The 24,450-nt window shown below is 40.7% G+C and overlaps 1 protein-coding gene across 2 annotated transcripts; it reads left to right on the plus strand.

The window, feature by feature from the left end:
* The first annotated feature begins 450 nt into the window (after positions 1 to 450).
* On the plus strand, positions 451 to 24,100 carry LOC143770523 (sodium/potassium-transporting ATPase subunit gamma-like). 2 transcript variants are annotated; one of them, XM_077260204.1, is made up of 6 exons: positions 451 to 1,971; positions 15,179 to 15,214; positions 17,777 to 17,851; positions 19,605 to 19,638; positions 20,402 to 20,442; positions 23,311 to 24,100. In XM_077260204.1, exons 1-6 carry the CDS (start codon positions 1,941 to 1,943, stop codon positions 23,328 to 23,330), a joined length of 237 nt encoding a protein of 78 aa, XP_077116319.1. In that variant the 5' UTR covers positions 451 to 1,940; the 3' UTR covers positions 23,331 to 24,100. The 2 variants fall into 2 exon arrangements, with proteins under 2 accessions (XP_077116319.1, XP_077116318.1); XM_077260203.1 differs by having other exon boundaries at positions 474 to 596.
* The last annotated feature ends 350 nt before the right edge of the window (positions 24,101 to 24,450 follow it).

Below are 24,450 nucleotides of genomic sequence, written 5' to 3' on the forward strand. Positions count from 1 at the left end.
TCGCCTCCTACACACTACAACCAGCGGCATTTTTTCCACTTATGATCCTGAACCATTTTCTCGATACGACGTAATTTATATTTTATGACATTCTGAGAATCACAGGAAAAGCAGATTGGGCACGTCTGAAGGTCAATCCCGCCTGGAACATAACTAGTTAATAGGAGAAATGGAGGAATTAACTTAAAAGAACACTCTGGAGAAAAGGTAAATATTGTATTCTGCTCAGTCTGGGGGCGGGGCTTGATAGAACACAATGTATCAATTTTCTGCTCAGTGTTCCTTAAAGGAGAATGTACTCAGAAATGTAAAAACTCAGATTTCTCTGACGGAATCGCTTCCTATCGGATGATTTATGGGATGTGCTGAATCCTCTATAGATTTGGGACATGGGAACATGGAGCTGTGGGCTGGTTCATCATGCAGCAATGTGATGGGGAGGGGAGATGCAGACAGGGGGTTGGTGCAAAGATGCTTTAAAGGGCTGGACCAGGGGGCATGGATGCGGCTGTACAGTCTGGATTTTGAGGAATGAGGAGATGCCAATGGAAGGAGCTGCAGGATGGGTCATATGAGGACACGTGGCAAGGGCTCAGGTGCAGCAGAGCTGACTTTGTTAATTTAGCGGGGTCGAGTGTGTCAGATGCAGCAGAGCTGAATATATTGATGGAGCAGAGCTGAATATATTGATGGAGCAGAGCTGAATATATTGAAGGAGCAGGGATGATATGGCCTGGTCATGCGTTTGCAGAGCATGATTTATTCATGTCAGGAACAGCACTTTACACATAGACGGATACAGCAGAGCGGAATATGCTACAGCAAAGACGAGTGTGGAGCTGAGTGTGTCAGGTGCAGGAGAGCCACATATTATGGAGGCAACTGAACACAAGTACAAAGCAGTGTAGCAGAGCCGAGTTTGTAAGACTTAGGTGCTGTAGGGATCCTAGTGGATCAGGTGCAGCTCATGCAGCAGAGTCTATTCAGCGTAGGATGACTATGTAGCAAGTAGGAGTTTGTCATTTTAACTAGAGCCAATAGCTGAGCTGTGAGCGCCAGATAGAGGCATCATGCCCTATATATAAGAAAAGGGTTTTTCAACTCTGGGGTCAATTTTAGTTTATTTAAAGGCATGTCAATCATTTTTGCCATTCAGTTTCATTAACAGTTTTGCACCCTTTGGCCTTGTTTCCCTCACATTCAGTTCTGACGTGGTGTGTGGTCATAAATCAGCTGAGAGGAGCTCAGACAAAGACAGATAAGGGAGTTAGAAACTCTCCCACTGGAGGGTCAGGATGAGCTCACTGACAGATTCTCAGTTAACCCGTTCTGCAGCCAGCAATGGACAGCGCATCCCAGAGTCTGGGTGCAAAACATTTAATGAAACAAAAAATGAATTTGAAAACATAGACTTTAATGTAGCAAAGCTAAGTATGTAATTTGGCAGAGCCCACCCTTATAGCAATGGATTAGGTGTGACCATTCTGAGGTCTAGGTGGTCGGTGGGGGGCGCTGCTCCTGGGATGGGGTCAGTTTATTTAATCCGCATCTTCTCCGCACTCTCAGCACTAAATCAGCTGCAGCCAGCCCCAGCATCTCTCCAATCCTGGGGCCAATGGCGGAGACGCTGGTGGTTTAGACTTGCAGTGATTGGTAGAGAGAGAGAGCCCCCTGGGAGAGAGGGATAAATGTAAGGACCCCCTCCTCTCCTCCCCACCTTAGCCAGCTGTGTGACTTCAGGTCTGCAGTGCTCCACTCTATAAGAGCAGGCAGATCCTACACTACATCCACTGTGCACACCGAGCTCTGCTACATGCACTGACTCCTGGCATCACCCATGCACACAGCATATAGGACATAGCACCCCACAGATTGGCACCGAACTCTGCACCCCAATACAGGGACAAGCAAACTAGTGTCTCTCCCTCTGCCACTGCAGTATGGCCACCCCAACCGAAAGAAGCGGAACAGGTAGGAAAAGAATGGAAAGAAATGTGTGTGGCCCTTAGGGGCCATTTGTTATAGAGATTGGGACTCTAGGGGGTTAATATGCCCAGGTGCATGCTTCTGGCTGCAAACCCCTTTATAAGGCATGCAAAGAGTTATTAGGGTCAGTTATGGATGATGTCTGGTCCGCATGGCACGTCTTATGGTCTCGGGTCCAGATTCTGCAGGGAGGACCGTCTTCTCTGCAGTATGTTCCTCCTCCATCCTTACTGCAGGTGCATTGCAGTGTCCCAGCTCTTCCTGTGTGCTGCTGCAAGCTGGAGCACATGGGGTTAAATAATGGACCGGGAGGGCTCACAGGAGGGGGACAGGATAAATTCTGGGGGTGACTGAACATAGAGAAGGTTTAGAGGAGATATATGCAATGATTGGGGTCATGGGAGGTGGATTCATGGAAAGTTCTCTGCAGTCATTAGGATCACACTTGAGGAGTCACATAGGGACATGCAGGGGGCACACATCGGCCATCCTAGAATATCCGGGCAGGGGGCCACATGGGCCATCCTAGAATATCCAGGCAGGAGGCAAACATCAGCCATCCTAGAATATCCAGGCAGGGGGCACACATCGACCATCCAAGAATATCAGGGCAGGGGAAACACATCGGCCATTCTAGAATATCCGGGCAGGGGGCACACATCGGCCATCCTAAAATATCCGGGCAGGGGGCACACATCAGGCATCCTAGAATATCAGGCAGGGGGCACACATCGGGCATCCTAGAATATCAGGGCAGCGGGAACACATTGGGCATCCTAGGATATCAGGGCTGGGGGCACAAATCGGCCATCCTAGAATATCCGAGCAGGGGGCACACATTGGGGAGCCTAGAATATCCGGGCAGGGGGAACACATCGAGCATCCTAGAATATCAGGGCAGGGGGGACAAATTGGCCATCCTAGAATATCCGAGCAGGGGGCACACATCGGGGAGCCTAGAATATCCCGGCAGGGGGAACACATTGGGCATCCTGGAATATCCGGGCAGGGGGCACACATCGGCCATCCTAGAATATCCAGGCAGGGGGCACACATCGGGCATCCTAGAATATCTGGGCAGGGGGCACACATCGGCCATCCCAGAATATCCGGGCAAGGGGCACACATCGGCCTTCCTAGAATATCTGGGCAGGGGGCACACATCGGGCATCCTAGAATATCCGGGCAGGGGGCACACATCGGCCATCCTAGAATATCTGGGCAGGGGGCACACGTAGAGTAGAGTGACAGATTGGGGCCGAGCTGCATTAAAGATTTAAGAATGGGCAGGAGCTGCTCGAGGAGACTTGGAGAAAGTGAAGAGGATGAATGGGGAATGGAGGAGGAGAGGAAGAGGTCAGGCTATAGGACCCCCGTCCCAATGGGAGTAATAGTAATGATTAGGATGATGGGGGTGATGAATGATGATGATGATTGTGCTAATACTTTTTTTTTGCAAATGTTACCTAATTGGCACAACATTGTGCCGGTGATCCCAAAATATTTGAAGACCTAAAATAAGTGCTAACCCCAACCTAAATGTATAATGGTAGACATTCTCATTGTAGAATTCAATAAAATCAATCATTTAGGGGTGCAAGAACTTGTTTTGGGGGCTCAGGAGGTATCAATGGATATGGGCTGTAGATGGTCCTCCTAAGACAAGTTGGTCTTGATATTGGTGACCCTCGATCAGCCCCCCTGGAAGCGACTCTATGGTGCAATTGCTCTCTTTTCCTATAGCACCTCTGCAGGTATCTTTGAGACTTACACAGCTCACGTTAGGACCAATGGCCACGCACTGATATGAATGGCCACCGGTGGTCCTCTAGAGGTCAGACTAGCATGGTAACTTGGGCACCCCTCCTAGAGGAAGCATGCACTTTTTATAGTTTTATATAATAGGTTAGTATGTCATAATAACAAAGATTAAAATACCAGATTGAGATTTGTTCCTTGTCCTGGGCCGAGCTTTCGGGAAGATCCATGGATTGGCCTGAAATGAATAATGAGGCAGACAGCGGCTAAGGTTTTCCCCAGTGGCTCCACTCGGGGGCTCCAGAAATAGGATCTCCTGAGCTTCCCTGATCTGTTCTCCAAGAATAAAAAGAATGCCCGCCACCCGTCCCGGTGCCACTCAGGGTGCCAGGTTGTGCAGATGCTTCAATGTATTCAGCAGTAATGAAGGCACTGAACCAAACTCCCGACCTATAAAAAGAAATCGCTTTACATGCAGTAGCGGCATCACCTAACTAATTGTCTCTGACTTCTGCAAGGCTTCTTTCCTCGCCTGGTCAGTCACTTAGCAACTGTTCAAGATCTTATATTCTTGGAAAATCTTATCTTGGCATCTCGTTCTTCCAACGCCAATTATACCTGACACTTGGAAATACAGGTCTATGGGGCAAACATTAGGCGAGGTCAATGGTGGCATCATAGAAGGCCTCATGGAAGGTCTAACTTGCATGTGGTCAGAGTTAAGGAACTGTTCAAGATCCTACATTCTTGGAAAATCTTATGTTGGCATCTTGCTCTTCAACGCCAATTATACCTGACACTTAGAAATACAGGTCTATGGGGCAAATATTAGGTGAGGTCAATGGTGGCACCATAGAAGGCCACATGGGAGGTCTAACTTGTATGTGGTCAGAGGAGGACCAGTCAGGAGGTTCTCAATCCAAGATCTCAAGCAAAATGGCCTCCAGATATCTACCAAGTAGGTACTGTCTTCCCTGCAGGAACTAATAGGAGTTCAACCTTGGAAGAAAACTAATAGGAGACTAGGATTTAGTTCCCTTAGGTTACTTAGTTCAAAATCGTCATTTAGGAGCCAAAGTTAAAAGCGGCCACATAAAGATCTACGTGTACGGGCATATCCGTGCATTTCACAGAAAGCCTAGTAATGGTTTACTGTCTTATTCCTCCTGAGGTTGCACTAATGGGTTATGTTTTTACATTTTCTCAATATCACCCGGGGTCATAAGGGAGCTTAGTTTACAGTGTTGATCTATCTTATTGTTACCAGTTGAACTCTTATTGCTATTTATTAAGTCCTGTGACTTTGATATTACTATATACAGTACAGACCCAAAGTTTGGACACATCTTCTCATTTAAAGATTTTTTTAATTTATTATTTTCTTGACTATAACAATTGTAAATTCACACTGAAGGCATCAAAACTATGAATTAACACATGTGGAATTATATACTTAACAAAAAAGTGTGAAACAACTTAAAATATGTCTTATATTCTAGGTTCTTCAAAGTAGCCACCTTTTGCTTTGATGACTGCGTTTCGAAGGGTATGCGCCCTTCTTCCTCCTCAAGGAGGAAGAAGGGCGCATACCCTTCGAAACGCGTCGGTTAGTCTTTTTGGTCTCAGCGAGACTCCATAGGCCCGTGACGTCACACGCTGATCTCTCAGCGGCGGCCATTTTTTCGTAGTGCATCCAGGGACGTCTCCGGCCGGGACGTTTCCTGGCGCTGCACTGAGTATCTGCACCACACGCTGGTCACGGCTTACCAGTGCACACCCGCTCATCCAAGCATTACTGTGTAGCGTCCAGCCCTACCCCTGCACGTGCCAACATCATCCGCTGTGGTCTGCATACCCCTTGTTGGACACGCACCAGGAGGCCATACAGGACAACATTCGGTAAGAGCTACAATCAGCATTTGCTTCTCAGACATTGATAGTGTTTTAATCAACTGTTTTATTAGTGACCGTGTGGTCCGTGGTGTTCGGACTATATAGGTACTAGGGAGTCGTACAGCTGGCCTAGCAGCGTACAATCTATTGCATTTCTGTGCACAGTGTGTGGTATGTTCCCTTAACCATTACACTCCAGTGTACGTTCAGTATCACCCTAGCACGGTATTATTTGGTAGTAAAGCTCTCTGATATCACTTAGGGTGATGGTGGAGCTTAGTTTAGTTGCATAGATTATCTACACTACCCAATGTAATTGCTAATTGTTGAGTCTTGTGAGTTGTATATTTTATGTAAATGGTCTAAAATACAGATATGATGATTTTTATATGTTTGTCAGTTTCACTTGTCGTTATACGGAGTTTAGTTTAGTGATGCAGTTGGCATACAGAGCATATAATACAGTTATTATTGATATTCATTGCCAAAATGGAGTTTGAGTATTTTATGCACATGACCCAAAATACAAATATTCTGTTTTTCACTTGTGGTTATAGGGGAGCTTAGTTAAGTTATGTAGATTATCTAGAGTTTAATAGCTATTGCTATTCTTTGAGCCCAATGACTTTAATTTTTTTGTATAAATTTGCATACAATACAAATATAAATAGGCTAAGTAAGAGATTCAACAGCTCTCTAATATCACCTGTGGTCATAGTGGAGCTTAGTTTAGTTACATAGATGATCTAAATTGCCCATTGTATTCGCTAATTGTTGAGTCTTGTAAGTCTAATACTTGTATTTTAATGGTCTAAAATACAGATATCATTAGGAGGATCTTTATATTTTAACATTATCACCTGTAGTCATAGGGAGCTTAGTTTAGTGATGTAGATGATATACACTGCACAAATAATTGATATTGATTGATTCAAGAGAGTTGATATTATATGTGCATGACCTAACGTACAAATAGTGTTAATATTAGGCTCTTTATGTTTCACAGCTCTATATGGTCACCTGTGGTTATAGGGGAGCTTAGTTATGTAAATTAGAGCACAGTTGCTATTGTTATATTTTGATGCCTAGGAGCTGAATTTTTATATATAAGGTGATTATAAATATATTTTATAAGGTGAGTTTGAGAATTTTCTGTACATGGCACAGGATACAAATAACATTATTTTCACCTGTGGTTATAGGGGAGCTTAGTTAAGTTAACTAGATAACCTTGTATGCAGGTGTCATTGCATTATGTTTGTCCTGTAAGTCTGTTTAATTGAGCATCTGTTTGCATGGCATGACATTTAGCTTTGTTACCACTCTATAGTTTCACCTATGATCATAGGGGAGATTATTTAAGTTGATGGTCAAGAATACAGCCATTATGGCTATTCATTTAGACCATTGAGTTGATAATTGTTTACGTATATGGCCTACAAATACAGAAACCAGTAGCATACACCATGGTGCATTAGTATCTCTACAGTGATGTTAAAAAAAAAATAGTGTTATAAGGGAACTTAGATTATGTAAATTGTCTAGAGAGTAGGTGTCATTGTTATGTTATATTTCGTTTTTTTCTGCCTCTATGTAAATAATCTTGAGAATTGTTTTCTTACAGCCTTGTAGTGTCATCTCTGGTCGCTAGGATGCCTAGTTAAGATATGTTGATGGCTTACAGTGGAGCAGTTATTGTTGCTTGGTGAATCCTGTGACTTTAAGCATTTAACCAGACCCTGTATATATAAGCTACAATGTAACTGTAGTTACTGCTTTTCTGTCACCTGTAGTCATTAGGGAGTTTAGGTGAATTTAGTGATGCAGATGGCTAAAATGTAACCACTTTGTTGTTTCACCTGTAGTCATTAGGGAACTTGGCTGAATATTGTGATGTAGATGATATTTGAGTAGATATTTTGAATTGTTATTTTGTACAACTCAAGTGTGAAAAAGAAAAGATGTATGAAAGACAAGAGGTATGGAAATAAACTGGAATATGTCAAAGCATCTACACATCCAAGAAGCTTCATGTCAGAAGCTCAAGGCAGCAAGTAATACAACTGAAACTATAAATGACCCACAGCAACAGCACAGAAAGTTACACTCCAAACTGTGCTACATAAAACCACAGTCACATCATGACCAAGCAAACCTAAGACATCTATAGTATAACAGTTCACGTACAGCTAGAAATTAGATAAGGAGCAGTATTATAGTAGTTATATTCTTGTACATAGGGGCAGCATTATAGTAGTTATATTCTTGTACATAGGGGCAGCATTATAGTAGTTATATTCTTGTACATAGGGACAGTATTATAGCAGTTATATTCTTGTACATAGGGACAGTATTATAGTAGTTATATTTTTGTATATAGTGGGCAGCATTATAGTAGTTATATTCTTGTATATAGGAGAAGTATTTTAGTAGTTATATTCTTGTACATAGGGGCAGTATTATAGTATTTATATTCTTGTACATATGAGCAGTATTATAGTAGTTATATTCTTGTACATAGGGGCAGTATTATAGTAGTTATATTCTTGTACATAGGGGGCAGTATTATAGTAGTTATATTCTTGTACATAGGGGGCAGTATTATAGTAGTTATTTTCTTGTACATAGAGGCAGTATTACAGTAGTTATATTCTTGTACATAGGAGCAGTATTATAGTAGTTATATTCTTGTACATGGGAGCAGTATTATAGTAGTTATATTCTTGTACATAGTAGCAGTATTATAGTAGTTATATTCTTGTACATAGGGGTCAGTATTATAGTAGTTATTTTCTTGTACATAGAGGCAGTATTACAGTAGTAATATTCTTGTACATAGGGGCAGTATTATAGTAGTTATATTCTTGTACATATGGGCAGCATTATAGTAGTTATATTCTTGTACATAGGGACAGTATTATAGCAGTTATATTCTTGTACATAGGGAGCAGTATTATAGTAGTTATATTCTTGTACATAGTGGGCAGCATTACAGTAGTTATATTCTTGTATATAGGAGCAGTATTATAGCAGTTATATTCTTGTACATAGGGGGCAGTATTATAGTAGTTATATTCTTGTACATAGGAGGCAGTATTATAGTAGTTATTTTCTTGTACATAGAGGCAGTATTATAGTAGTTATATTCTTGTACATAGGGGCAGTATTATAGTAGTTATATTCTTGTACATAGGAGCAGTATTATAGTAGGTATATTGTTGTACATAGGGGCAGTATTATAGTAGGTATATTGTTGTACATAGGGGGCAGTATTATAGTAGTTATATTCTTGTACATAGGAGGCAGTATTATAGTAGTTATTTTCTTGTACATAGAGGCAGTATTATAGTAGTTATATTCTTGTACATAGGGGCAGTATTATAGTAGTTATATTCTTGTACATAGGAGCAGTATTATAGTAGGTATATTGTTGTACATAGGGGCAGTATTATAGTAGTTATATTCTTGTACATAGAGGAAGTATTATAGTAGTTATATTCTTGTACATAGGGGGCAGTATTATAGTAGTTATATTCTTGTACATAGGGGGCGGTATTATAGTAGTTATTTTCTTGTACATAGGGACAGTATTATAGCAGTTATATTCTTGTACATAGGGACAGTATTATAGTAGTTATATTTTTATATATAGTGGGCAGCATTATAGTAGTTATATTCTTGTATATAGGAGCAGTATTTTAGTAGTTATATTCTTGTACATAGGGGCAGTATTATAGTATTTATATTCTTGTACATATGAGCAGTATTATAGTAGTTATATTCTTGTACATAGGGGCAGTATTATAGTAGTTATATTCTTGTACATAGGGGCAGTATTATAGTAGTTATATTCTTGTACATGGGAGCAGTATTATAGTAGTTATATTTTTGTACATAGTAGCAGTATTATAGTAGTTATATTCTTGTACATAGTAGCAGTATTATAGTAGTTATATTCTTGTACATAGGGGTCAGTATTATAGTAGTTATTTTCTTGTACATAGAGGCAGTATTACAGTAGTAATATTCGTGTACATAGGGGCAGTATTATAGTAGTTATATTCTTGTACATATGGGCAGCATTATAGTAGTTATATTCTTGTACATAGGGACAGTATTATAGCAGTTATATTCTTGTACATAGGGAGCAGTATTATAGTAGTTATATTCTTGTACATAGTGGGCAGCATTACAGTAGTTATATTTTTGTATATAGGAGCAGTATTATAGTAGTTATATTCTTGTACATAGGGGGCAGTATTATAGTAGTTATATTCTTGTACATAGTGGGCAGCATTACAGTAGTTATATTCTTGTATATAGGAGCAGTATTATAGTAGTTATATTCTTGTACATAGGGGCAGTATTATAGTAGTTATATTCTTGTACATAGGAGCAGTATTATAGTAGGTATATTGTTGTACATAGGGGCAGTATTATAGCAGTTATATTCTTGTACTTAGAGGCAGTATTATAGTAGTTATATTCTTGTACATAGGGGGCAGTATTATAGTAGTTATATTCTTGTACATAGGGGGCGGTATTATAGTAGTTATTTTCTTGTACATAGGGACAGTATTATAGCAGTTATATTCTTGTACATAGGGACAGTATTATAGTAGTTATATTTTTGTATATAGTGGGCAGCATTATAGTAGTTATATTCTTGTATATAGGAGCAGTATTTTAGTAGTTATATTCTTGTACATAGGGGCAGTATTATAGTATTTATATTCTTGTACATATGAGCAGTATTATAGTAGTTATATTCTTGTACATAGGGGCAGTATTATAGTAGTTATATTCTTGTACATAGGGGCAGTATTATAGTAGTTATATTCTTGTACATAGGGGGCAGTATTATAGTAGTTATTTTCTTGTACATAGAGGCAGTATTACAGTAGTTATATTCTTGTACATAGGAGCAGTATTATAGTAGTTATATTCTTGTACATGGGAGCAGTATTATAGTAGTTATATTCTTGTACATAGTAGCAGTATTATAGTAGTTATATTCTTGTACATAGTAGCAGTATTATAGTAGTTATATTCTTGTACATAGGGGTCAGTATTATAGTAGTTATTTTCTTGTACATAGAGGCAGTATTACAGTAGTAATATTCTTGTACATAGGGGCAGTATTATAGTAGTTATATTCTTGTACATATGGGCAGCATTATAGTAGTTATATTCTTGTACATAGGGACAGTATTATAGCAGTTATATTCTTGTACATAGGGAGCAGTATTATAGTAGTTATATTCTTGTACATAGTGGGCAGCATTACAGTAGTTATATTCTTGTATATAGGAGCAGTATTATAGTAGGTATATTGTTGTACATAGGGGCAGTATTATAGCAGTTATATTCTTGTACATAGAGGCAGTATTATAGTAGTTATATTCTTGTACATAGGGGGCAGTATTATAGTAGTTATATTCTTGTACATAGGGGGCGGTATTATAGTAGTTATTTTCTTGTACATAGAGGCAGTATTATAGTAGTTATATTCTTGTACATAGGGGCAGTATTATAGTACTTATATTCTTGTACATGGGAGCAGTATTATAGTAGTTATATTCTTGTACATAGGAGCAGTATTATAGTAGGTATATTGTTGTACATAGGGGCAGTATTATAGCAGTTATATTCTTGTACATAGAGGCAGTATTATAGTAGTTATTTTCTTGTACATAGAGGCAGTATTATAGTAGTTATATTCTTGTACATAGGGGCAGTATTAAAGTAGTTATATTCTTGTACATAGGAGCAGTATTATAGTAGGTATATTGTTGTACATAGGGGCAGTATTATAGCAGTTATATTCTTGTGCATAGAGGCAGTATTATAGTAGTTATATTCTTGTACATAGGGGGCAGTATTATAGTAGTTATATTCTTGTACATAGGGGGCGGTATTATAGTAGTTATTTTCTTGTACATAGAGGCAGTATTATAGTAGTTATATTCTTGTACATAGGGGCAGTATTATAGTACTTATATTCTTGTACATGGGAGCAGTATTATAGTAGTTATATTCTTGTACATAGGAGCAGTATTATAGTAGGTATATTGTTGTACATAGGGGCAGTATTATAGCAGTTATATTCTTGTACATAGAGGCAGTATTATAGTAGTTATATTCTTGTACATAGGGGGCAGTATTATAGTAGTTATATTCTTGTACATAGGGGGCGGTATTATAGTAGTTATTTTCTTGTACATAGAGGCAGTATTATAGTAGTTATATTCTTGTACATAGGGGCAGTATTATAGTAGTTATATTCTTGTACATGGGAGCAGTATTATAGTACTTATATTCTTGTACATAGGGGCAGTATTATAGTAGTTATATTCTTGTACATAGGAGCATTTTTATAGTAGTTATATTCTTGTACATAGGGGCAGTATTATAGTAGTTATATTCCTGTACATAGGATCAGTATTATAGGAGTTATATTCTTGTACATAGGGGGCAGTATTATAGTAGTTATATTTTTGTACATGGGAGCAGTATTATAGTAATTATATTCTTGTACATAGTAGCAGCATTATAGTAGTTATATTCTTGTACATAGTGGGCAGTATTATAGTAGTTATTTTCTTGCACATAGAGGCAGTATTATAGTAGTTATATTCTTGTACATATGGGCAGTATTATACTAGTTATATTCTTGTACATAGAGGCAGTATTATAGTAGTTATATTCTTGTACATAGTGGGCAGTATTATAGTAGTTATATTCTTGTACATAGGAGCAGTATTATAGTAGTTATATTCTTGTACATAGGAGCAGTATTATAGTAGTTATATTCTTGTACATAGGAGCAGTATTATAGTAGTTATATTCTTGTACATAGGGGCAGTATTATAGTAGTTATATTCTTGTACATAGGGGGCAGTATTATAATAGTTATTTTCTTGTACATAGAGGCAGTATTATAGTAGTTATATTCTTGTACATAGTGGGCAGTATTATAGTAGTTATATTCTTGTACATAGGAGCAGTATTATAGTAGTTATATTCTTGTACATAGGAGCAGTATTATAGTAGTTATATTCTTGTACATAGGAGCAGTATTATAGTAGTTATATTCTTGTACATAGGAGCAGTATTATAGTAGTTATATTCTTGTACATAGGGGCAGTATTATAGTAGTTATATTCTTGTACATAGGAGCAGTATTATAGTAGTTATATTCTTGTACATAGGAGCAGTATTATAGTAGTTATATTCTTGTACATAGGAGCAATATTATAGTAGTTATATTCTTGTACATAGGAGCAGTATTATAGTAGTTATATTCTTGTACATAGGGGCAGTATTATAGTAGTTATATTTTTGTACATAGGAGCAGTATTATAGTAGTTATATTCTTGTACATAGGAGCAGTATTATAGTAGTTATATTCTTGTACATAGAGGCAGTATTATAGTAGTTATATTCTTGTACATAGGAGCAGTATTATAGTAGTTATATTCTTGTACATAGGAGCAGTATTATAGTAGTTATATTCTTGTACATAGGAGCAGTATTATAGTAGTTATATTCTTGTACATAGGAGCAGTATTATAGTAGTTATATTCTTGTACATAGGAGCAGTATTATAGTCGTTATATTCTTGTACATAGGAGCAGTATTATAGTAGTTATATTCATGTACATATGGGCAGTATTATAGTAGTTATATTCTTGTACATAGGAGCAGAATTATAGTAGTTATATTCTTGTACATAAGTGCGGTATTTTAGCACTTTTCAGTTAAGTTTGATAAAGTTAAAGAGATATGATCTATATATAAATCGCTTTTGTTATTTGCATTATGTCACTGACAATTCATTGTGTAAATCTGCTGCCTCAGTGAAGTGTCCTTCCAGATCGCTGTAGTGACCTTCCGTTCCCTGTTGAGGACGCGCTGTGTTTCTTTGTTTCCTGCATGAATGTTACTTTAGGATAAGACATAAGCCCTCACAGTCTGTGATGCTATCTGTTAATAACACTGCTATAATACTGATACTTCTGGTGTAATATTGAGGTTACGTGACGTTTATACTCAGAGTGTCTCTTTCATTCATTTTACATTTAGGCTCAGAATTCGTTTTCCTCCTTAATTCGCGCTGATAGGTAGATGCGTCCCGGCCGCCGCCGATCACTTTGTGGCTAATGGACGGCTTTCCTCCGGCTCTTGTCGGGAGCAGTCGACTGTGAATGTGCTGACTCCATGTCTCCTTACAAGACGATGAATATGAGAATCTTCATGAGATGTGTAGAGGGTCCCTAAAGTGCCGTCCGACCCTCTCCAGCCCCTTCCACAGTTTTCCTGCTGACACATTTACTGTATTTCTCTAGGATTTATTCTTATATTGTTACATGCATGAAAAGTTTCTAAAAAATACTCCAAAGTGGCCGCTTTTATCTTCTAGGGCTTATTATTCCATCATGTCCATCCATCCCAGGGCCGAATCCCAGCATCGTCCCTCATGGGAAGAGTTCCCCTGGGATTGCTTGCTTTTTATAGGATAGGTACAGGTGGTCCGGCCCCCGTGGAGCCCGCTGCACTTTACTTCTCTCCGCTTAATCCATTAGATAAAAAAAGATTTGGCACCACATGGCAGTTGTATTTATTATAGCACCGCCATAGGATTCATACAATGTCACACGTGACATGGATTTTGCATTCGGCGCCTTAAATTAACGATGTCGTGATTTGGAACAAGACTGTTTTTATTTTGGGTATCATTACAAACGAACAGCACACAATGAGATGCACGATCTGCCAAGCAGCACGATCTGCCTCTTCATTCTATCTTCTGCTCTGGGTCTGATTCTAATTAACTTTGTTTTGCTGCACAATTTGCCTTTTCAGTAAACATCTTCCAACTCTTGCTCTCTTCTGCCTCCTGGTGGCCAGCAGTGGAGTTGCCCTCAATACTCTTCCAGCTCTTGCTCTCTTCTGCCTTCTAGTGGCCAGCAGTGGAGTTGCACTCAATACTCTTCTAGCTTTGAAAGACTCAGATCCTGGCTGTTAAACCCTACATAAAAATGTGCAACCATTACATTCCCAGCACGCGGCTCAAAGCAGACTCCTCAGCCACTTAGAAATAAAAATCAATCGCAGACTTTTAGCTCCCGGCCCCAGGAATTAATGCTTTTAAGGATCCTGAACTCACATTGCGCTCTTGCTGCAATTGTCCTAGCGATGTGCAAAATATAGACTGGGGGTCTCTACCATTAGATAGACCCTTTAATGTTTGGGTGTCTGAGACTCTACAAGGGTACCCGAAAAATTAAAGTGGCTCCAAGCCTAAAAATAAATCCTTATTCTTCTGGGCAAAAAATAAATCCTTATTCTTCTGGGCAATGGGGAAAATCTGCAAGTTGGTGTCTGGATTTTCCAATAAGCATCTTTCTGGTCGTTGCGGTATTATGGTGGAATCAATGCATTTTACTCTACATTTGTGGGTGGAAAGGAATGGGCTGTGTGGGGTTAATGCATAGACCATGTGATCGTTATAATTTGGACTTTTCTGTCTTTCTCGCAGTCAACATATACGGAAATGAAAATCCTTTTGTCTATGGTAAGTCCAGAGCAGATAATAGCATATTATTCAATATTCTGGGGATCGGGTACATTTATACCGCCAGTATTAGAAGGCGATCATTGGATACAGCTTCTTCAAAGATAACATACAAAACTGCTATCCAATGCCCATATTCTACACTAAATCCCCTAATAATATTCCTATACAACGCTAACATAAAATCATTATAATATCAATGAACACAATATTATAAATAATACACTGTGTTCACACCATCTTACTATATGATGCCCAAATAATCCCAATGTATACAGAATTATAAATAATGCCGCCATACAGTGGCCTAATAGTTTTCTATACAGCATTTATCATATTACTATAATAAGCCCATATAATACCAATACATAGTAATATAAATATTGCCAGACAGTGCCCAAATAGTATTGCTATACAGTGCTCACATCATATCACTATAGTCTACGCAAATAAAACCAATGTACACAATATAATAAATAATACCGCCATAAAATGGCCAAATAGTATTGCTATATAGCACGCACATCACATTAATATAGTCTGCATAAATAATACCAATATATACCATTATAAATAATACCGCCATACAGTGCTTAAATAGTATTGCTGTACAGTGCTAATATCATATCATAATCTCAAACAATTTCAAAGTACACAATAATATAGTAATACCACCACATAGTGCTCAAACAGTATTGTTATATAGCTCACATCATATCACTATAATATGCCCAAATAATACCAATATATACAGAATTATAAATGCCGCCATAAATTTCATTATTAATTCTCTATACAGCGCTCATCATAGCACTATAATATGCCCAAATAATAACAGTGCACACAGTAATATAAATATTGCCACCAGACAGTGCCAAGTAGTATTCTTATACAGAGCTCACGTCATATCATCATTATAGTACGCACAAATAATTCCATTGTACACAGTAGTAATATTCCTATACAGCGCTCACATCATATCATTATAGGGGCGGCACGGTGGCGTAGTGGTTAGCACTGCAGCGCTGGAGCCCTGGGTTCAAACCCCAACAAGGACAACATCTGCAAAGAGTTTGTATGTTCTCTCCGTGTTTGCGTGGGTTTCCTCCGGGTACTCCGGTTTCCTCCCACATTCCAAAGACATACTGATAGGGAATTTAGATTGTGAGCCCCATCGGGGACAGTGATGACAATGTGTGCAAACTGTAAAGTGCTGCGGAATATGTTAGCTCTATATAAAAATAAAGATTATTTATTATTATAATTTTTCCAAATACCAATGAATACAATATTATAAATAATACCGCCATATAGTGCTCAAATATTTTTGCTATAGTGTGTTTAGATCATCTCGCTATAATATGCACAAATAATCCCAATGTTCACAGAATTAGAACCATACACTGCCCTAATAGTGTTCTATACAGCACTCATATCACTATAGCATGTGTAAATAATACCAATGCACACAGTAATATAAAAGACAGTACCAAGTAGCATTCTATTACAGAACTGACATCACATCATTATAGGTCGCACAAATAATCCAATTGTATACAGAATTTTATATAATACCGCCAGTGCCCCAATAGTATCGCTATAAAATGCTCATAACACCACACACAAAGAATATCAGTGTAGCACAGTCAAATAATACTGTAATACTGTGCCCTAGTATTTTTGTATAACTTTTACATGTTAGCACTTTATGTCCAAATAATACCAATGTACACAGTACTATAAATAATGCTACCATACAGTGCCCTAATAGGATGAAAGGGCGATTACTGTTCGGCAATACAGTAGGGGCAATGTATGGCAGCATTATTTATAATACTGTGCACATTGGGATAATTTGTGAATATTATAGTGATATGATGTGAGCACTTTGTAGTAATACTACTATCAGTATAATCTGCCCAAACAATATCAAATACACAGTAACATAAATATGCTGCCATACAGTGCCCAAATAGTATTTCTATGCAGTGATCACACTGTAGCACTATACTATGCTCAAATAATACTAAGGTGCACATTATAAATAATGCTGAGAAACACTGTCCTATAGTATTTCTATAGCTTTTATACTATACCCTAATAACACCAATGCACGCAGTACAATAAAAATAATGCCGCCCTACAGTGATCACACTGTAGCACTATACTATGCTCAAATAATACCAAGATGAACATTATAAATAATGCTGAAATACACTGTCCTATAGTATTTCTATAGCTCTATACTATACCCTAATAACACCAATGTACACAGTGCAATAATGCCGCCACATAGTGATCGTATGAAAACTGCACATAATAGAAACTGTAATAGACTGAAAATAAGAAGCTCCGCCCTAGAGGATCGCACCGATCACTCCTGGAAAACGGAGCAGTAATCAGTGACTGACCCCATCTGAGGGCAGAGCAGAAATACCACCTGTAGTCACACAGATCCCGCCCCAGGGTGATATGTATAGCACAAGGCAGCAGGACAAGAAGCTCCATGTCCTTGTACCACCCCCGAGGATCCATCACTTCTCCGACCTTCTCTGATTTCAGATTATGAAACTGTACGGATGACTGGACTTATTCTTGCAATCGTCATGTTTGTATTGGGGATCATCACTGCTATTAGTAAGTATTGCCATCCCCCGGCCATAATTAAAGGGGTAGTTCCATGTAGAAGACCCCTGTCCATACGTCCCATTATGGCAGGAGTGGACACAAGAAGAAAAATATATGGGCCCTTCATTATAAACACACAATTTCACCTGTATTGGAAGTGTTAGTGGCCTGTGGCAAAACTAGAATCCAATGAACCCTGATGCAAAATGTGGCCCGGGCCCCTACCTCCACATTTGTCATATGTTTAGGCCTTTACAGTGTTCTAGATCCTATATGACATACACCTTCACTCCATGTAATAATGTCCCCATCCTGGTGCCTTCCTGGAGTAATATCACCCATCCTTGCTCCTTGCTGTAATGATGTCCCCAGTCCTGGCCCCTTCCTGTAATAACATCCATGTACTGGGCCTTTTCCTGTTATAATGTCAATAAATATGGGCCTCTTCCTGGTACAATGTCCCTCATCCAGAGCCCCTTCCTGGTATAATGTCACTTTTCTTGGTATAATGTTCCTCATCATGGGCCCCTTCCTGGTATAATGTCCCTTATCCTGAGCCCCTTCCTGGTATAATGTCCCTCATCCTGAGTCCCTTCCTGATATAATGTCCCCATCCTCAACCTCATTCTGGTATAATGTCCTCCATCCTGAGCCCCTTCCTTGTATAATGTCCCCCATTTTGGATTCATTCTGGTGTAATGTCCTCCATCCTGAGCCCCTTCCTTGTATAATGTCCCCCATCTTCGACCACATTCTGGTATAATGTCCCCCATCCTGAGCCCCTTCCTTGTATAATGTCCCCCATCGTTGACCTCATTCTGGTATAATGTCCTCCATCCTGAGCCCCTTCCTGGTATAATGTCCCCCATCCTCAACCTCATTCTGGTATAATGTCCTCCATTCTGAACCCCTTCCTCGTGTTAGGTTCTCCATCGTTGACCTCATTCTGGTATAATGTCCTCCATCCTGAGCCCCTTCCTTGTATCATGTCCCCCATCGTCGACCTCATTCTGTTACAATGTCCTCCATCCTGAGTCCCTTCCTGGTGTTATGTTCCCCATTGTCGACCTCATTCTGGTATCATGTCCCCATCCTGAGCCCCTTCCTGGTATAATGTCCCCCATCCTCAACCTCATTCTGGTATAATGTCCTCCATTCTGAACCCCTTCCTCGTGTTAGGTTCTCCATCGTTGACCTCATTCTGGTATAATGTCCTCCATTCTGAACCCCTTCCTCGTGTTAGGTTCTCCATCGTTGACCTCATTCTGGTATAATGTCCTCCATCCTGAGCCCCTTCCTTGTATCATGTCCCCCATCGTCGACCTCATTCTGTTACAATGTCCTCCATCCTGAGTCCCTTCCTGGTGTTATGTTCCCCATTGTCGACCTCATTCTGGTATCATGTCCCCATCCTGAGCCCCTTCCTTGTATAATGTCCCCCATCCTCGACCTCATTCTGGTGTAATTTTCTCCATCCTGAGCCCCTTTCTTGTATAATATTCCCCATCCTCAATCTCATTGTGGTATAATGTCTTCCATCCTGAGCTCCTTCCTTGTATAATGTTCCCCATCCTCGACCTCATTGTGGTATAATGTCTCCCATCCGGAGCCTCTTACTGGTAAAATATCCCCATCCTGGACCTCATTCAGGTATAATGTCCCCCCATTGTAAGACCCTTCTTGGAACAAATGTCCACCATCCTGAACCATATCCTTCTGTCGACCCCCAATGATCAATAATTAATTTTCTATTTTTCAACAGGTAATAAATTCAAATGCAAACAAAGGAATGCAAAGTAAGTGACAAGCCCCACCCTTGCCCAGACCCTTGTCCCCGCCCTCGCCCAGACCCTTGTCCCCACCCCCGCTTATATATCCTGACTCTTCTCTATCTTCACTTTAACTTCAGATTAAAACCATTTTTTTTTGGAAACTTTCTATGAGACTGAACATTCGGTCTCCTCTATGCGGCTCCTGCCGGGCAGGATGAATACACTGTATCGGCGCCAGTGTGACAAAATTCATAACAATAGCAGCTGTCAATCTGCCCCCAGCGAGAGGTCGGCTCTGGGTGAACCCGCTGCTATCAGAGGCATCGCACCTGCTGTGCCAGCTTCTATAATGAATTGCCCGATCTCTTTTATACCAGCCGCCGCCGCAGCTGAGGCTCAGACAGACATGTTATATTTATAGAGCCCCCCCACCTCTCCCACTCTGTCTGGTATTCATCAATAGCTCTTAAACCAGCATTAATCATTTATTAGATTTCAATGGCAATTATTGCATTCATCTAGTGGTCCATTTACTTGGAACCTTATTTTCAGTGCCCCACGCATTTACTATAACTATATACATTTTGAGAAGTAATTCACTTAAGAGGCCACAAGGGGGCATGAGCGTTCCAGCAAGGCTGAAATACTGGAATTCCTGTCATTCTCTACAGCTGCCACTGGGGGGGGGGGGGGGGGCAGCAGATTTTGTTTCAGAACTAATTAGTGAATCAAATATTTTAATATAAAATATAATTAATTAATTTATTTATTTTACTTTTCGACTTAGTGGATCCCAGTCTGATGGACGGCAGCCTCTACAAACTCAAAGTAAGTGGAATCGTTCAATGAATTCTCTACTTATCAATCCCTATTCGTGTTGTTGTTATGACTGATCACTGATTGTCCTCCGGCGATCATCCTGAATCTGCAGGTGCTTTATTCTTCTGCAGCACCACCACAGGAAATTCAACGTATTACACCAGTCTCATTGCTGGGTCCTCCAGACAGGGTCGCTATCGTATAGTAGCAAATTCTCCACTTTGGAAGATGGAAGGGGGAATTAAGTAAGGAAACCGCCCCACCTGTAATTTTTAGTAAATCCCCCAACTGGAAATGTCATAGAAGTGCCACATTGCTGCTCCTAGAACTATTGGGGAGTATTGTCTGATTTCTGGAAGGATGTGATGGTGGGGGCCAGAATTCTAAAAAGGAATGGGGATGGGGCCAGATTTCTAGAAAGGAATGGGGGTGGGGCCAGATTTCTAGAAAGGAATGGGGGTGGGGCCAGATTTCTAGAAAGGAATGGGGGTGGGGCCAGATTTCTAGAAAGGAATGGGGGTGGGGCCAGAATTCTAAAATAGAATGGGGGTGGGGCCAGATTTCTAAAATAGAATGGGGGTGGGGCCAGATTTCTAAAATAGAATGAGGGTGGGGCCAGATTTCTGGAATAGAATGGGGGTGGGGCCAGATTTCTAAAATAAAATGGGGGTGGGTCCAGATTTGTAGAATAAAATGGGGGTGGGGCCACATTTCTAGAAAGGAACAGGAGTGGGGCAATATTTCCTGATGGGATGGGGCTAGATTTCCTAAAAAGAATGGGGGTGGGGCCAAATTTCTAGAATGGACTGGGGGTGGGGCCAGATTTCTAGAATAGAATGGGGGTGGGGCCAGATTTCTAGAATAGAATGGGATTGGGGCAATATTTCCTAATGGGATGGGGCTAGATTTCCTAAAAAGAAGGTGGGTGGGACCAAATTTCTATTATGGACTGGGGGTGGGGCCAAATTTCTAGAATAGAATGGGGGTGGGGCCAGATTTCTAGAAAGGAACGGGAGTGGGGCAATATTTCCTGATGGGATGGGGCTAGATTTCCTAAAAAGAATGGGGGCGGGGCCAAATTTCTAGAATGGACTGGGGGTGGGGCCAGATTTCTAGAATAGAATGGGGGTGGGGCCAGATTTCTAGAATAGAATGGGATTGGGGCAATATTTCCTAATGGGATGGGGCAAGATTTCCTAAAAAGAAGGTGGGTGTGACCAAATTTCTATTATGGACTGGGGGTGGGGCCAAATTTCTAGAATAGAATGGGGGTGGGGCCAGAATTCTTAAAAGGAATGGAATGGGGTGGGGCCAGATTTCTAAAATAGAATGGGGGTGGGGCCAGATTTCTAAAATAAAATGGGGGTGGGCCAGATTTCTAGAATAGAATGGGGGTGGGGCCAGATTTCTAGAAAGGAACGGGAGTGGGGCAATATTTCCTGATGGGATGGGGCTAGATTTCCTAAAAAGAATGGGGGCGGGGCCAAATTTCTAGAATGGACTGGGGGTGGGGCCAGATTTCTAGAATAGAATGGGGGTGGAGCCAGATTTCTAGAATAGAATGGGATTGGGGCAATATTTCGTAATGGGATGGGGCTAGATTTCCTAAAAAGAAGGTGGGTGCGACCAAATTTCTATTATGGACTGGGGGTGGGGCCAAATTTCTAGAATAGAATGGGGGTGGGGCCAGAATTCTTAAAAGGAATGGAATGGGGTGGGGCCAGATTTCTAGAATAGAATCGGGGTGGGGCCAGATTTCTAAAATAAAATGGTGGTGGGGCCAGATTTTTATAATAGAATGGGGGTGGGGCCAGATTTGTAGAATAGAATGGGGGTGGGGCCAGATTTGTAGAATAGAATGGGGGTGGGGCCAGATTTCTAGAATAGAATGGGGTGGGGCCAGATTTCTAGATAGGAATGGGAGTAGGGCCAGATTTCCTAATAGGATGGGGGTAGATTTCCTAGAAAGAAGTTGGGTGGGGCCAAATTTCTAGAATAGAATGGGGTGGGGCCAGATTTCTAGAATAGAATGGGGGTGGGGCCAGATTTCTAGAATAGAATGGGGGTGGGGCCAGAATTCTAGTAAGGAATGGGAGCGGGTCAATATTTCCTGATGGGGTGGGGCTAGATTTCCTAAAAAAGAATGAGGGTGGGGCCAAATTTCTAGGATGGACTTGGGGTGGGGCCAAATTTCTAGAAAGGAATGGGGGTGGGGCAATATTTCCAGAAAGGAATGTAGGCTGGGCAAAATTTACTGATGGGGTGGGGCTAGATTTCCTGAAAAGAATGGGGGTTGGGCCAGATTTCTAGAACAGACTGAGGGTGGGACAACATTTCAAAAAATGAATGAGGGTGGGCCACATTTCCTGATGGGGTGGGGCTAGGTTTCATGAAAAGAATGAGGGTGGGTCAAAATTTCTAGAAAGGAATGGGGGGTGGGTCCAAATTTGTAGAATGGGGTGGGGCCATATTTCCTGATGGGATTTTTATAATTAATGAGGGTGTGGCCAGATGTCATTATGGGGGTGGAGCCAGATGCCTTGAAAGAGATTTTGAGGGAAGGGAGTGGTGGTGAGAGTTCGCAGTTGGGTGGTGGTGGGAGAAGTTGAGGAGCGGTGCCAGATTTCTCCGTGAGGACACTGCTACATTTTTTTAAATGGGACAGGGAAAGTGCAATTTATTTTTTGTGTTTTAAAAGGAGTCATGATCCATCTTCCAAAGAGGCAAAGTTCCTTTAAGGGGGAGAAGAGCGGTGCTACATTTCTTAAAAGAAGTGGTGAAAGAAGAGAGGTCCTAGACCTGGTCTTGTTAGAGGGGGGTGGACATCTTTTATGTAACGTATCAATCGTTTCCTTTTTGTATCCTTTCCCCCCTCAGCTCCTGCCGGAAGCGTATAGTCCACGGTCCTCCACCCTTAATTTCTGCTGCAGGATTCAGTCTCTGGACTTCCTCTCATGTAACGATGGGGGAAGGGATCAAAAAAAAGAATTTGCCCCCATCGATGTCAATGTCCCGGATAGCGTGTTCGATGCATGCGTGTCTCTCCCCTGCGTGACTCCCCCATTCCTACGGCCAAAAAGTGAAAAAAACACAGAGCTTCCATTTCTCCTCTGCCTAGACGATTGACTCCAAGATGCCTCCAACCGGAAACACAGAGCGAGATGCACAATGATTCAGACAGGGGGCGCTATTGGCTGAGCAGATCCATCCATCCAATGGGAATATCCACCCAAAATATCAAACCTTAGCACAAAGCTGCGGGCTGCCTCCTCCCCTCCCCCACCTAGAATGTAGGGTCCAAGCACCTACCCGAAAAATTGGATTCTAAATCTCTCCAAAACATAAGATCTAAGGGGTTAATGGGTAATACTGACCCCCTCTGCCCTCCACCAGGTCTGACGCTGATCGCCAAAGTCTGTCGCCGCTGCTCTCCTGCTCTCTTCCACGAATTAATGGGTTAAATCTGGTGGATGGGAAAAAGCAACTCCCCCCCTTCCCCCCAAATCATTTGTATATAGCATGTGACATAAATCTATATTAATAAATGGCTGTAAGAGGATAGATCTATATCTGATATATGCGCATGGATTATATATGCAAATTTGATTTTTTTTCGCTCTTCTTCCCCAGACGCGCCAATAAAACAAGTTATTTCTATAAATTCTTAGTCCTGTGTGATTCTTGTGTCTTGGGATTAATTACACATGTTACTGAATTCATTTAAAGGGGGCTGCTAACGAGTAATGTGGAGGTTTTGATGGACCCCCTATGTGCCGCTTCTCCCCTTCCCGTGAAATGTGGAGGTTTTGGTGGGCCCCCAATGTGCCATTTTCCGCTTCTCCCCTTGTAATATGGAGGTTTTGGTGGACCCCCTATGTGCCGTTTTCTGCTTCTCCCCTTCCCTTGTAATGTGGAGGTATTGGTGGACCCCCCATGTGCCGTTTTCCTCTTCTCCCCTTCCCTTGTAATGTGGAGGTTTTGGTGGACCCCCTATGTGCTGTTTTCTGCTTCTCACCT

The sequence above is a fragment of the Ranitomeya variabilis genome, chromosome 4 (genome assembly GCF_051348905.1).
Source record: "Ranitomeya variabilis isolate aRanVar5 chromosome 4, aRanVar5.hap1, whole genome shotgun sequence".
Classification (NCBI taxonomy): domain Eukaryota; kingdom Metazoa; phylum Chordata; class Amphibia; order Anura; family Dendrobatidae; genus Ranitomeya; species Ranitomeya variabilis.

What these genes read in the sequence shown, in the direction of transcription:
- LOC143770523 (XM_077260203.1), top strand. Translation starts at nt 563, where the DNA reads ATGGGTCATATGAGGACACGTGGCAAGGGCTCAG. An exon ending in TGAAAATCCTTTTGTCTATG is followed by an intron (nt 15,215 to 17,776) that starts GTAAGTCCAGAG and finishes CTCTGATTTCAG; the next exon opens with ATTATGAAACTGTACGGATG. An exon ending in TGCAAACAAAGGAATGCAAA is followed by an intron (nt 19,639 to 20,401) that starts GTAAGTGACAAG and finishes TTTTCGACTTAG; the next exon opens with TGGATCCCAGTCTGATGGAC.